Below are 14,769 nucleotides of genomic sequence, written 5' to 3' on the forward strand. Positions count from 1 at the left end.
AGAAATGAAGATATGTATCACGCTCATCCCAAAATAGGTAGACATGCCATTACGATTGGAGAAATGACTGTGAAAAACAAGTAGAGGGAAAGGAGGGGAAGATGTAAGAGAATGGAATAAACAAGTTTTGACAGTGTACGACGAAGTACTTATCCTGACTTTGGATTAAATGACTGACAACAATGAAACTTGCAGGTTATTCTATGTTTTCATACGAAGGTTGGTGCACTTCTGACAACATATCTCGAACTTCATTAGTAGTTACAAATAAAACTCTGAAGATTGGTCTGAAAAAATGTTCTGCGACCATTATCACCTCATCATCACCCTTTTATTTTTGTTGAGATATGGGACTAGGCCATAGTCACTGGGGACCAAGACAATCACTTGCCGATCGCTCAAAATGACCCGAATCACTTTTGTATTCTGTAAACGGTATCATTTCTGTTTTGCATTCAAACGTGTATTCACTCATTTGAGATTGTGCACACTGAAATGTTGGTTGTTAATGACTGTGACTTGCTCCCTGGATATTTGCTTTGCCTCAGTGATGTTCTTAGTCGAAATATGGCAATGGGCTAAAATCATGTCATGAACTAGGTTGATCTTCTCCGAGGTCCCTTAACACCACTTTCCATCCCTGGACGCACCATCGGTACCAGAATCTTCATATATGAAATTAGAACACCAATTCTTTATAGTTTCATACGAAGGGGCTTTGTCCAGTAATGTTTGCACCGTGGTTCCATCAACGAAGTGATGCTTGATATGCGCGTTCTCAGCATTGAAAAATTCTACATCAGCCAGTGACATTTTTTTTCCCCATAAACATGAAAAGAAAGGGAAAAAAAAATCCTAGAACTCCATCAAAATTGTGGTGTGTAGCTAAAAACGAGCGCTCTGAAAGATTGTTACGTACCTTATTCAAAATTCACCAGAAGGTGCAAAATTACCAAAAGGTGTAAGGTGCAAAATTCACGTTATTGCATGCAAAGTAGGGGGCTAAGGAGTCACCAGTACCCTCTCGTACTAGTAGTGATGGATCTATTAGTAGCGTATCTGCGAAACCATCGATTACGTCATTAATGTTAGTTATTTAGCTGTCTTTATAAACCCCAGGCTTTGTTCTGTCTGTGCGGTTTAGCTGAGAATTATAGCAACAATCTGTGACGTCACAACACCCCGATCGAAAAACTGTTCAGTAGTTAACTTTTATATTTGTGCAACAATTTATCAAACACTAAAACCCGTGCATCGTAGTGTAAATAGACGTTGTGTATCTAGGCTATTTGTAGTGTCACGGATGAAAATAATTAATTTCTTTTTGAAATTGTTGCATATATTTATCTCTCTTTCATTTTTAATATTTTTTAATGTTAACATGTTCTCTTCTCTTACCAGTCACCTTTTCCGGGAGATGATGAAGAGGAAGTATTCGACAGCATTGTTAACGATGAAGTTCGTTACCCGCGATTTCTTTCTTTGGAAGCTATTGCCATAATGAGAAGGGTAAGTTCAGTTTTATAGCACTATAATAATTGTAAGTTCAGGAATGCATTGCGTGCTAACAGTTTTTGTTATTACACAACGGTATCTACGAATTGGTAATAGGTTTGCCAATTCAGTTTACTTTTTTAAATAACCAAAGTTTTATTTTTATTTTATTTATTTATTTTTTTAAAGAGCAATTGAATTTATGGCGTGTTTGAATTAAATCTCTCTGTTTTTTGCAATAAAAATTCGGAAGCTATAACCTTTCCCACTTTTTGGATGATACATGAATTCTGCGATTTAATAATAATAAGATGATTCTTTTGAGTATTCTACCCATGGAACCATTTTTTGATACCTTCAAAAGAACTGAAGTCGTTCAGAAAGGCCATGGTGCATCGACCAAAACAAATGGTAATCTGAAGGAGTGACATTCGGTAAATAGGGTGAGTGGAGTAAGACATCACATCGAAATGTCTGTAAGGTTTCCTTCAGCCATATATAGCCTAGCATTGTCATGAAGAACATAACTTTGTCATGTCTTCTGACATATTGCAGGCGTTTTTCTTTTGATTGCTCGATTCAGAGTAATTATGATGATAGCGCTCATGATTAACAGTTTGACCCGATTGCAGCAGCTCATAAGATATTACACCGACTTGATCCTACCAAACGACTACACATTCTTTCCGAGAATATCCTGTTGTAGCATTTATGTTGCTAGTTCGCAGTAGAGAACTCCTTGCATTTAGGATTGTGATAACGAATGCATTTTTCATGACCAGTCATAATTCGATGCAAATACGGCTTCCATTTTTACTGTAGAAGGAGCAACTCATAATAGTTAAACGTTTTGGAGTGTGTCTTTCTGTTAGTTCATGTTGCTTTCAGCAGCAGGTTTCTTGATGACTCCCCGCAAATGCAATTTTTGGGGTGTAAAACCCGATATATTCAAGACAGTAAATAATTATGTCCTTTCTATTCCAATCAGAGGTCACACTATATTAATTAAAAAACTATTGATAGTACCTTTGTTTGTCTAGTGTCACTTTCCGCTATGTTGAAATAGAACTTCTGACTTCTAGTAGCCAACAGCGAGAATTAATTCAAATACCTGAGAAACCCATTGTGTGTATATATACGTCGAACAACGCGATTTTGCGTAGAGCGGAAACAGTAAACCGCATCATAAAAGGTCTTCTAGTATTCTACTCACACATTGAGAAAACATTTAATTAAAAAAAAAAATGTTCTTTGTATTTTTAATTTTTTTTTTTTTTTTTTTAATATGGCAAACTTACAGATAAAACATTAGGGAACTTGATATTGTTCGTAAGCTGGTTTAATTCTCATATACACCATCAATTGTCAGTGACATCAGGCGTATGTCTCCTAAGTGTGATATATTGCTCCAAAATTTGTAAGATCTATTGCACAGCTGTTTACGTAGAGAAGTGCTCCAAATTTGGAAACTTTCAAATTTATTAGGAAATGGGTACTATGAAGAGAAGAATGACAATTTATAGCCTTTTTTTTATGATTTTACTTGGTGTCTGAAATTATTATTAGTTAACGTATTTTTTTGCTAAAATTGCTTGAAGACGGCTGATGAATAATTCTCAAAAAATCTTGTTTATATTTCTGGTTCGAATTACAAAATAAGGGGCATAAGACTTAGAGCTGCACTTAGCTCGCTAGATGCATGACTAGAACTTCCTTTTGAGCAGAACATTCACAGAAGAAATTTAAAAATATAAGGCTTTAAGTACTTCTATTACAATTATTTAACATATGATAGCTACTGTTGAAATTTGTCAAATGGAAATTTTATATGATAAGATGTGCGCAGTGTAGATGATTTCAATTCGAAATTTTCTTACTACTGTTTAGCTTGAAGCGGAATCTTATTAATTCAGAACAAAGTTTGTTCCATCATATTCCTTTGTAAGTTATATACGCAAAGTATAATGAAAATTGTAGTGCAATACTTGCTTAAATAGCAGTGATGTAGTAATATAAAATATATATATATATATATATATATATATATATATATATATATATATATATATATATATATATAAGAGAAAACTTAATCATTTTGTATCACCTGCTTCATTGCTTAATAGGATGATACTTATTTGTTTGTGTATTTGTATAGCTGCTTCGGAAGAATCCTGAACGTCGTCTGGGCTCAAGCGAAAGAGATGCAGAAGATGTGAAACGACAAGCATTTTTCAGGAATATAAATTGGGAAGACCTGCTTCTTCGCCGTGTGAAGCCTCCTTTTGTGCCAACAGTAGTAAGTCAACAGTGATGATGTTATAAAATCACATATAAATAAATGTGTGCAATAATATAGAGCAGAAGTAAACATTGCTAGTCCTTCTTTGATCGTTGTTAAATTTGATTCATTCCAGATTAGGTGATAGGAAATCGAAACAAGTGTTCTTCTTATCACGCTCATACACGTGGTCTGATAAACATTAATATTGTTCCTCTTTCCACCTTCGACCTCCGCACGCAGAGGTAGAATTGTGTAAATATGTTTACAGAATTGATTATAATTTCCATAATAGCTCCATGTATTTTAGTATAATAATAAAAAATGAAGAATTGCCATTTTCTTGGTAGTTGGGTTATGAAATGATAATGGAATTGCAAACATTGAGAGGGTTGGAAATTGAAAAGGTACTTACTGTAGTCATATAAATGTGTAATCCAAAAGGAAATATAATATATATTTGAAAAGGATCAGAGCGTTAGAATAATAACGGTGGAACTTGAAATAAGAAAAACAAACACATATTTCGTCTTGCCTCCTTTTAAAAGAAATATTCTTACATTAAAAAGAAAGAAAAAAGAATTTCAGCAGGATTACTTTTGATTCAAAATTAACTTTATTACGAATGAGTTCTTATTTTTAAACATTCAATTTTCAAAGAAAGAAAAACTACAATAAAGTCAGATCTTTAGTATATAAAAAATAATAATCAATATTTCCTTTAAAGACAAAATAAATAAATAAATAAATAAAATTAAAAGTAAGAATGGTAATTGTTGGTAGCGGGGTTTGATAGTGGCTAAAGGGAACAGCAATACCTTCAGGTAAAAGTGAATTAACGTAAGCGTTTTGATTTGACACGCCCCTCCCTGTCAAGATTAGCGACTTGTTTCCCTTTCTGCAAAAGCAAAGAGGTAGGAAGAAGGGAAGTGTTTTAATTACATATAAGCTTATCTGTAATGACTTACAGTTTTGCTCAAAGCATTTCTTTAGTTAGTGTATTAATTGATTTGAATATACGTTCTTTGAAAGAAGCGAGGCTATATAGAGCGACACGTACAGTTCTAAAGTAGGATCTGAACCATTGTAGTGCATTCTATGATGTATAATCAAAAACTACAGTGAATAATTTTATTAGAAACAAAGTACCGTAATAAGCTTACGTGGAATTTGATTTAATCTTCAAAATACTGCTTTTGAATTAACCAGCATAAAGTGTAAATTATTCTAATTACGTAAGTATACTAGAAATTTCAGAAAGTATTGTTTTGTGCTATTTGTTGCAATACAATTAGATATTGAATCTTGTTCATTATAGCTTTGAAAATAACACCGCTTTCATCAGATGAAGGCGATGTTACATTGCCAAAACTATAGTAGTATTCATCCTTATTGAACAATAACAAGGCAATCAATATAAGAATTTTTACAATTCGTGAATGATGTTTTCTCAGAAGTAACCAATTCGTGTGTCCTAAATCGAAAAAAAAAAGAAAAAAAAAATCTGCATTTCTGTAGTCCCACTACATTTCACTTTTTCTTAACGCCTTCCATTTCTACCTAATAGGAAAACAAAATATACGTATAGATTTTGGGACAGTCAATATTATACGTATACGTAATCATTTTATATACGTACCGTGGGACGTAAAACTTAAAGATTTCATTTCATTTTCATTTTATATACGTAGAAGGACAAGTAAACATCGTAATATCCTTACGATAGACGTATATCGTATCATGAATTATTGGAAGTACAGTGGTAAAGCGCTCTTCTGTGGTGTGAAGATTTGATGGTTCGATCCCAGGCTATGTGAGATTGTGGTGGACAACATCGTTTCCGTAGATCTGAAAGTTCTACCATTCCATCAGGTTCTCCCGTAATCATTCACTCTTATTAATCGTCTGTCTTCCTTAGCCTACCGGGTATAATTGTGACATGAAAGATCTCATTTTCACTTTTCACGTGTATATTATTCTACTACTACTACTACTACTAATAATAATAATAATAATACGTATATAATAACGATATAACTCGATTAAGCTTATTTCTGCATCATCATGAAATGAAAAATGCCTTTAATCGAACGTAATCTCACGTGGTATAAATACTACAATTTATGTGCTGAAGAAAAATCGAGCGGAAGGTGAGGAAAGTAATTATCTATCATTCAATGAGGTTGTTTTATGATGACTGGTTATATATTATTGTTCAAGGAAAGTTAACCATCTCTGTTTTTTTACATGCTCAGATACTTTTTCATTGATAATTTAGATATTTATTTGAGGTTAAAGTGTTGGAAGTTCCCTACGTACCAGTCATTAAAAATTGGTGAGAGACCCTTTTTTTAATAGTAAGACTGTATATTTTTGTTCTGATTTCCTGAATGCATGAAAAAGTTTAGTGCAGTTCAATTGTAACATGCTAGAAAATAATCACTTTTTCTTTTATCTTCCATCAGCGTTCTATGGAAGATGTCAGCAATTTCGATGAAGAATTCACGTCAGAAAAGCCACTGCTTACTCCTCCTAAGGATCCTCGAGCACTTACGGATGATGAACAGAATCTATTTAAGGATTTCACATACATGGCTGATTGGTGCTGACACCAGTATTATTGAATGAATGGAGATTTTGGTTATGATAATCTAACGTGAAAATGTCGTCTGATTTTTTAAAAAAGTGTTCTTTCATTTCATTTCTATCGAACTTCGCACAGTTACGGAAAGCATGTAAGTCATATGTGCCTTTCAGCATCTGTATATTTTTGGAATGGAGTAATGCAAATGCAGATCTTTGATATATTAACAAGGAAGTTTTGTGCCTTCACTGTGACATGATTTCTTGCTGGTTTCGTCGAGAAATAAAAATAATAATCATCACGTTATATTTATATACAATAAAACATCCTGTCGTCTCGATTTTTTCGACTTCAGTGCTAAGTACAGAAGATTTGCTTTATACGTAGTGAATGGAGTTGGAAAGTTCATTATTATTTAAGAAATACGAGTTTGAGAGTAGCTGTTTTTTTTTAATAAACATTATTTCTGCGTAGGCAGCATACGTTTTATTATTATATATATTTTTTTATTGTAGCTGCAAACAACGTAGACGTTGATTTATTGAGCTCCTGTCTTCCAGCGATGAAGGCATAGTAGTTGTAATTAAATGTTTTTGTGATGTGAAAGTGCATATAAATAGTTACTATGTATGTATATCCCCGATTTTCTACGAAGAATAATTCTTAACGCTCAATGACCTCTATACTCTATACTAATACTCCTGTGAATCAATCTTGTGCAAGATGAGGGAGCGAAAATGGATTTATCTCCCTCTAGTATAATATTGTGTCATATAATATCAGTGATATTATTTCCTGTATATGGCCTTTATATTTTGCATTTCCTACCGGAAATGCGAGTGCATGTGCCTATAAGTAATTGTACTTAGTTGAATAACTTAGAACAGAAAAATCTGATAGATATTTTAGTTACAACTATTTTTTTTTCTGTTGAAATATGTCACCAAAATTGTTCTAGTAGCTTTCATGGATTTTGTGGTGCTAGTTTTTTGCTTATTGTGTCGAAACATAGGAATACGTGGCTATTGTAGTATACGCAGGTATATTTAAAATAAAACACACACACAAACAGAACACTACGTATATATATATATATACATATATATAGATGGAGATATAAAAAATATATATATTTTAACAAGCTCACAAAGTAACATACATAAAGATTCTATTTGTAAATAAAAATAACGACCTTTATATAAATTCAGATTTGTTATTTTGAATATTTTTAGTTACTGGTATTGTGTTGAGAGATCTAAGAGTTTTGTGTATAAGTGTGTATATATATATTATATCTTACGATTACAGTAAAACATTAATTACGCACCTAAAAATATTTTTAAGTTATATTGTAAATAAGCAATACTGAAACACCATGCATTTTTCTTTTTTCCATTTTCGTTTCTAGCTGAATGTTTTTGACATTTTGGAATACTTTATTTATATATAAATATATATTTCGGCTCACATTGTCTTTTAGGGCTAATTGCCAAAGACTGTTGTTCGTTCTTTTATGAGAGTAAAATACGACAATGCAAATTGACTTAACGAAATCAGAAGCGAAAATTTAATTTGTACATAGTGACTGAATTACATATAGTGTAGTTGCAACAGATTTCATCGGTATGCGATGAACTTATTGTTTTGTGTTTGTACATTTTGAAGTCCTTGGTGTAAAAAGAAAATTACATATATATATATATAATACATACATATTTATTTTTTATTGGAGTGGTGTATTTTAAGAACATTATTTCTCATAAACTTTCATATTGCAGAGTTATAATCGACTTCCTTTATCCTAAGTTCACTATTTTTTATCAGATCATATTTTTTGAAGCAAAATGTTCATTGAACCCAAAGGTCCTTCAGTCACTGGATTAAGTGTTTTGATTTCATTGAGATTTATAGTAAATTATATAAAATCATATGTGATAGTAAAATCCAGGTTGCATTGATTATAGTGCGTGGGTAATCTTAAGGTTACTACATCTTCAATATGCAAACGTGTTTGCGTTTAAGTCTGGAACAAACACTACAAATGGATAAAGGAAATACAAAGAAAACGAAAGAAGTGCTTATATATTGTAGTAAAGATTACACACGTACATACAGAAGGAAGAAGGTAAGAAATAGTTTAAATTTTTGAAACTTTATTTGAGGGGTACTTTTCTCAGTAAAGGCTTAATAGTAATTTCTGTGTACAGTATGTTTGTGGTTTGTATTACACTATATAAGTACTTATTTCGTTTTTTGTAATTCCTCGTTGTTGCATATATGCACTTAAATATTTTGAATTTTATATATGGCAGCTCATGAAACTGTGTATATTTGTTTTTGTCAGGGATGCATTTGTAGAGCTCATTTTGTGTGTTCTAGAGTGGGCAAACTTTTTCAGAAACACTGCAAAATCATAGGTTATGTATACACATCAAAGAGGACAAGTAAATTTGACTTACGTTAGTGACACACCAATAAGCTTGTCACCTTAGCTTGTTTATGAAGATAGTGGGGAACCATATTCCTATCATACGTGCATTGCATTTTGTATTGTTGATTTTGACAATGAAATCGAATTGTTAACGATATGTCATACAGAGTTTACCATATTCTGGACTATAATCCTGAAAGTGATTAATAAAAAAAAAGTCAATGTTATTCCTACATTGTATTTAGTTGATTATTAATAATGTTTTCCTACCCTTATGAACCAAGAATAATTGTTGGTATTGCAAATGCTGGGTTATTGTTCAAGAATTATTATGGAAAAGATAAACCAGTTGTACTTAATGCTGAAGTGTTCCAATATATTATAGTTTTTAAAAGACTGTAAAATAGTTCTTCTTAAAACTCTTCATAAGTTTTGAACTTAAAAAAAAAAATGTAACGAATCCTACATTGATATGACAAAGAGGAACATTTCAATCAGAGTTAAAGAGCATATCAGGAATGTTAAGGAAAAAGAACCTCCCATTTCCGGCCTCTCAAAAGATCTGCAGATACAGGGCATAACATAGAACGCACCACGGTTTTATATCCATGCTGCATTAACACAGAAAGAAATGTTTTTGAGTCCTTTGTCATCAGGACCAAAGGACCTAAAGTCAACTTAGACAAAGACAACCTAGATCACAGATGTAACAATATAATCAATATTCAATTAAAACATAAAATTAATGGCAATATGTATTTATTCATTATATTATTGTTACAGATCGTTTCCAATTTACACAGCTTCATCGTCAAGAAGATTAACAACCTTGTTAAGGAACCTAAATACAGAAGGTTGTTCGATGTATATCCCGACAATTTTCGATTCGGTGCTGCCACCTAGCGTATCATGCTGGGACTATAGATTTGCTGGCGGGAGCAGTGTTATGTTTCACCTTGTAGGTGCGTGAGTGTTGGTAGTGCATGTTATCAAATGGCGCTGAAAATCAACCGGTATTTGGGGAGTTACATAACGGCCCTTTTCCGTGCTAAATTTTCGTACGTACGCATTGTGAAACTGTCGGGAGAATGGGTTAACACAGGGGATGACGACTGCGAAAACTATTATCTCCCATTACTAGAGCCACGATTTTGTGGTAAATAAGAACTAGTAATTTCGTTATAAACATATGTTTAAAGCGGGATAAAATAGGTGATTAAAAATTCAATGTAAGAACACTATTTTCCTTGGCAGTTACAATTAGTTTCCTTTTATTTCATCTTAATTTTCACCAGGGTTGGCTGGTTTAAACCAGCTGGTTTTTTAAAAAAAAACAACTGGTTTAAACCAAACAACAAAAAATGTTCGTAAAAGTGTAAGTGTTTGTAAAACCTTGATGAACACACATTTGTGGGTTATCACGTTTCACTCCCGTATATTATTCGTATTATATTCAGACCTAAATTCCCCATTCATTACATCATTCATTACTCAGTCGCTATTAACTAACTTGAACTAAATTAGTTCTTCTGTACTCCGTAGTACTTTGAAATTGTTCATATGTAATTCTGTGTAATGGTTTCACTTGTGCAACTGCTTATCTTTTTGTCCTTCTGAAATGACTTTTGACAATTATATTAAGAAGCATGTAAAGATCAGTACAACGTTTTTTTTTTTTTTTTTTTTTTTTTTTTTTTTTTTTTTTTTTTTTTTAAATTTTTTATCAGGATTCCTTCGTGAGTGAGTCGGCAGACGTATCGCATTTGTGGCCAATTAGTCCTGGTTCCGAGTTCAAATGGAGGACAATTTCTTTCGGATGTAACTCGAGAAGCGGTTTTTATTCCGCTTTAAGCTTATGTGACCCCTTCCAGCATAACTCGGTTGTCTCATAATAACATCAAGGCGAAACAAACTTTTTCTGTCCATATATGATATGAATATATAGAGCAAATTATTTAAACCATAAAAACCTGGTTTAAACCAAAAAAAACGGTTTATTTGGTTTTTTTAATAAAAACCATGGTTTTTGCCAACCCTGATTTTCACTCATCAATCATGATATGGACTTATGCATGACTACATTAAACAATATTTGAGTTTTTAAAAAATAACACTAAGCAGTCTCATTGAATAAAAGTATCATTTAAAGAGAAAAGCACGCACAGTAACAACATTAATAGAAAAAAGTAACTTTAGTGTTCACAGTTTATTTATGCAAATGACATGTAAGCATTGTTTCAGTGTTTTCTGGTGTTAAATTTTTCTTTTGTCGGTAACACAACAAAAACTTATTTTTTGTGATTTTCGCTTTAATTGTGCTTCACATATGAATCGCGTCGCTTCGAGTCTAGTCTAATATTACAAAATTTACACAGACAAGTGACGAACCAGTAGCGTTTTCTTACGATCAGGTATGCAGAAGGGAGAAATAACGGTAATGAATAAATCGTAAAAGCGTCGAAGAATTGTCACTTTTGTGTAAATTTCGTGGAATATCGAGACTTATTGCAAATTTTGCTGATTCGACAGACTTTCGTGTTCAATCGCGAGCGTTATACGGACTAACAAATAGTGAAAAAATATATATTTTAGGTACACAATATTTTTATACAAAACCCATACAAAGTTTCTCGTTTTCACGTGTCGCCAAAAAATCGTGTTTCTACACATTACACACAACAGGCTCCCCATGCGAAATATTCACCGACGAAAACCACCAGAAAAAGAGCTGCAAGCAAAGTGACACTGGTAGTGCGAAGTGAGATCCATCGATTGGCGTGCCAAGAAAATCCCCCTTCTCAGCGTGGTATGGTCCACATATTCCACCTCGCACCGTCAACTGTGAACAAAACAATTCGCAAACGCCTCAGGTGGAAGTGTGTGCGGAAGACTCGTGAGCACTTGCCACCACGTCACATTGCCGAACGTAAGACGAATTACAGGAAACTGTATGAGAAGTATCTGGCGGGTTACAAATGGAAGAAAGTTATCAGAAAGGATGAATCGTATATCCATCACACTGCTTGTAGTCACATTCAGGCGATCACATACCGAGACATTGACGGCAAGGGGCGCAGCAACTTGGTTCGTCAGTGCAATGAAAGTGTCCCTCGTGGCTTTATAGTTAACGTGATTCGGATATGAGGGTAAGTTGCTGATACGCAAGATACTTCCAAGAATCCATTCTGACTCCTCTATGGAGAGAGATCCCACAATTGTATGGAATAGACGCTAACCAGGTAATAATCCGGATGGACAAGGCTTTGAGTCCTATCGCCAGAACATTACTACGTTTTTATCAGGAAATGGCAGAGGAATTAGGAATTCGTGTCATTCCGTTTGAAGACATTTCTGCGAAAAGCCCAGATTGCAGTCCAATGGATTATTGCGCATTTGGACTGTTGAAGCGACATCTTCAACATCGCCGTCCGCGCACCTCGATGATCTATGGAAATCCTGCAGGGAAGGGTGGACAGTATTCCCATACCTGTCCTGCGCCGGCGCTTGCTGCAATGGAAACTGCTATGCCGTATGGCAGTCCACAATGCTGGAGGTCCAATAGAACATGATCAGTGGTGGCGGCGCGGTATCTCTTAAGGTGAGTACCCGTCAAAAATGGTCGGATATAAAGCGAACAACCTTCTGTAGAATCTCAATGTATATGTCCTGATAATATTTTTATTATTTTAAAAGTTGGATTTCAGAACAATGCCCTCACTTGAATTGACAGTTGAAAATATTTCGTAACTTCATACCGGGTATCAACAAAAGTGTAGAGTAGCTTTCAGAAGAATCTCATTGACAAACCACCATAAGCCACGAAAAAGATGTTGAACCACATTAGTCCTAAAATTCACAAAGATTGAGAAGCGTTAAATCTGCCAGTGGAATTAGCGTTTACAACAGCCGAAAATGAATTGAAGGACAACCACATAGAGCAACAAATTAGACATATTGTGGAATCATACATTATTATTGTGAATAGTGTTCTTGTATGAACATTGAATTGATAGTAAATGCAATTGTCAAGGGTAATCAAAAATTGAAATTAAAGTCACGAAATAGTGTTTACTAATTGTTCTTTATGATAAAATTTATAATGAGAGATATAAAAATAAGGAGCCAGTGACACTGGTGCTGATGACGTTTCGAGAGAGGAAGGAAATATTCAATTCAAGTAATAAACACGGAGGCACAAGGTAAGCTGCTTGTCTTATGATCACGAGGGGGGACCCCCCCAAAAAAAAAGAATTGTGCTGCAGTGGGGAGGGAGAGTGGGAGAACCCATTGTTGTACCAGTTGTCCGTTACGATCACGCCACCTGCGTCAGTGTGCGAAGTTGTGTCGCTGTGAGTGCATCGGTTCGCTCTTGAGAGTTTGTTTAGTAAAACAACTTTTTCCAGTTCGGCGAAAACGTGATGGCAGTTTATCGAGAGCAACTGGCGGCTGTGAAATTTTGTTTCCTGTTGGGGAAATCGGCCGCGGAAACCACTGTAATGCTGAAGACTGCTAATGGGGATGCTGCCCTAAGTAAAACTAGAGTATACGAATGGTTTGCACACTTTAAAAATGGAGAAATGTCAATTGAAGACCAACCCCGTTCAGGACGCCCCTCAACGGCAAGAACTGACGAAAACGTCGAAAAAATCAATGCCTTCGTTCGTGAAGACCGTCGCCGAACCATTGATCAACTCTGTGAGATGTCTGAAATATCGTGGAGTTCAATTCAGAGGATTTTATCAGAAGATTTGCACATGAGAAGGGTTGCAGCCAAATTTGTCCCTCGCCTTCTCACAGACGAGCAAAAGGAGCGTCGACTTGAGGCATGTGTTGAACTTCAAAATCAGCTCAAAGAGGAGCCTGACTTTTTTGCCAAGGTGATTACTGGTGATGAATCGTGGTGCTGTGGCTACGACCCCGAATCAAAGTAGCAATCAAGCCAGTGGAAGACAAGTGGCTCTCCTCGTCCCAAGAAAGCTCGCCAAGCGAAGTCACACATCAAGACAATGCTCATTTGTTTCTTCGATTGCAGAGGAGTTGTGCACGCGGAGTTCGTTTCCCCGGGTCAAACTGTTAACCAGGGGTTCTACTTGGAGGTTTTGAAAAGATTGAGGGAGAGTATCCGGAAGAAAAAGGCAGATCCTTGGCGCACAGGCGAATGGTTCTTCCATCATGACAACGCTCCGGTCCACACCACCCTCTCCGTAAAGCAGTTTTTGACCAAAAACGGCATGACACCGGTTGAGCACCCCCCTACTCACCGGATCTAGCCCCCTGTGATTTCTTTTTGTTCCCCAGACTCAAACGTGACATGAAAGGAAAGCGTTTTGTCATTGTGGAGGAGGTAAAACAAAAATCGCTGGAGGTCATAAAGAAGATTCCGATAAGGGATTTTCAAAACTGTTTTGGACAATGGAAGGATCGTTTGCAGAAATGCGTTGCGGACCATGGACAATACTTTGAAGGTGATGAAAATTTGGTGTAAAAATATTAAGAAATAAAGAAGTTATGACGGATTTCCCCCCTTTTTTTTGGGTTCCCCCTCGTATGTGCTCTGGCTTTTATAAGTAGATATTCTAATTTAATATTTTTTCCAACCACAAAGGCATTTCCAATCCAACTGTCAATGAAGCGTATTCCCAAATGCCACAAGGCGACGCGGCAGCGATGTTGCTGTAGTTAAGTTCAACTCTGTGTAACCATAACAACGCACACAATGTAATTTGTTCACTAGTCTACGCTCAGCTGCCGTGCGAAGACGGTATGCCAAATGTTACACTCCAAGTTTTTCGAGTTGTAAGTATGAATATAAAAACGAAGCAACACTGTGAGATTCGATATTGTGTTTGACGTGATATATTGGCATCGGAGACTAGAGGAGACGAAGAACGCCTGGAAACAAGAATGTTTGAGTGAGAGGACAATATGTCGTCGAAGGTCGTTATCAGTCGTGCTAATTCCGAACGGAGACTGGGCGTT

The 14,769-nt window shown here is 35.1% G+C and overlaps 2 protein-coding genes across 7 annotated transcripts in view; both read left to right on the forward strand.

Annotated features, from left to right (window-relative positions):
* Positions 1-9,023, forward strand: part of Pkn (serine/threonine-protein kinase N) — a 173,501-nt gene extending 164,478 nt beyond the window's left edge. For all 6 annotated transcript variants that reach the window (XM_081764973.1, XM_081764968.1, XM_081764967.1 and 3 more), the window contains 3 exons: positions 1,402-1,509; positions 3,653-3,793; positions 6,241-9,023. In XM_081764973.1, coding sequence (XP_081621099.1) covers positions 1,402-1,509; positions 3,653-3,793; positions 6,241-6,384 — 393 coding nt within the window. In that variant the 3' untranslated portion in view covers positions 6,385-9,023. The remainder of the gene's footprint in view (positions 1-1,401; positions 1,510-3,652; positions 3,794-6,240) is intronic.
* A 4,185-nt stretch (positions 9,024-13,208) lies between these two features.
* On the forward strand, positions 13,209-14,275 carry LOC145689237 (protein GVQW3-like). The gene is made up of 2 exons (XM_081763375.1): positions 13,209-13,677; positions 14,037-14,275. The coding sequence occupies exons 1-2, from the start codon at positions 13,209-13,211 to the stop codon at positions 14,273-14,275; spliced, it is 708 nt and encodes a 235-aa protein (XP_081619501.1).
* Positions 14,276-14,769: the final 494 nt, after the last annotated feature.

The sequence above is a fragment of the Thermobia domestica genome, chromosome 7 (genome assembly GCF_964235325.1).
Source record: "Thermobia domestica chromosome 7, izTheDome1.hap1.1, whole genome shotgun sequence".
NCBI lineage: Eukaryota > Metazoa > Arthropoda > Insecta > Zygentoma > Lepismatidae > Thermobia > Thermobia domestica.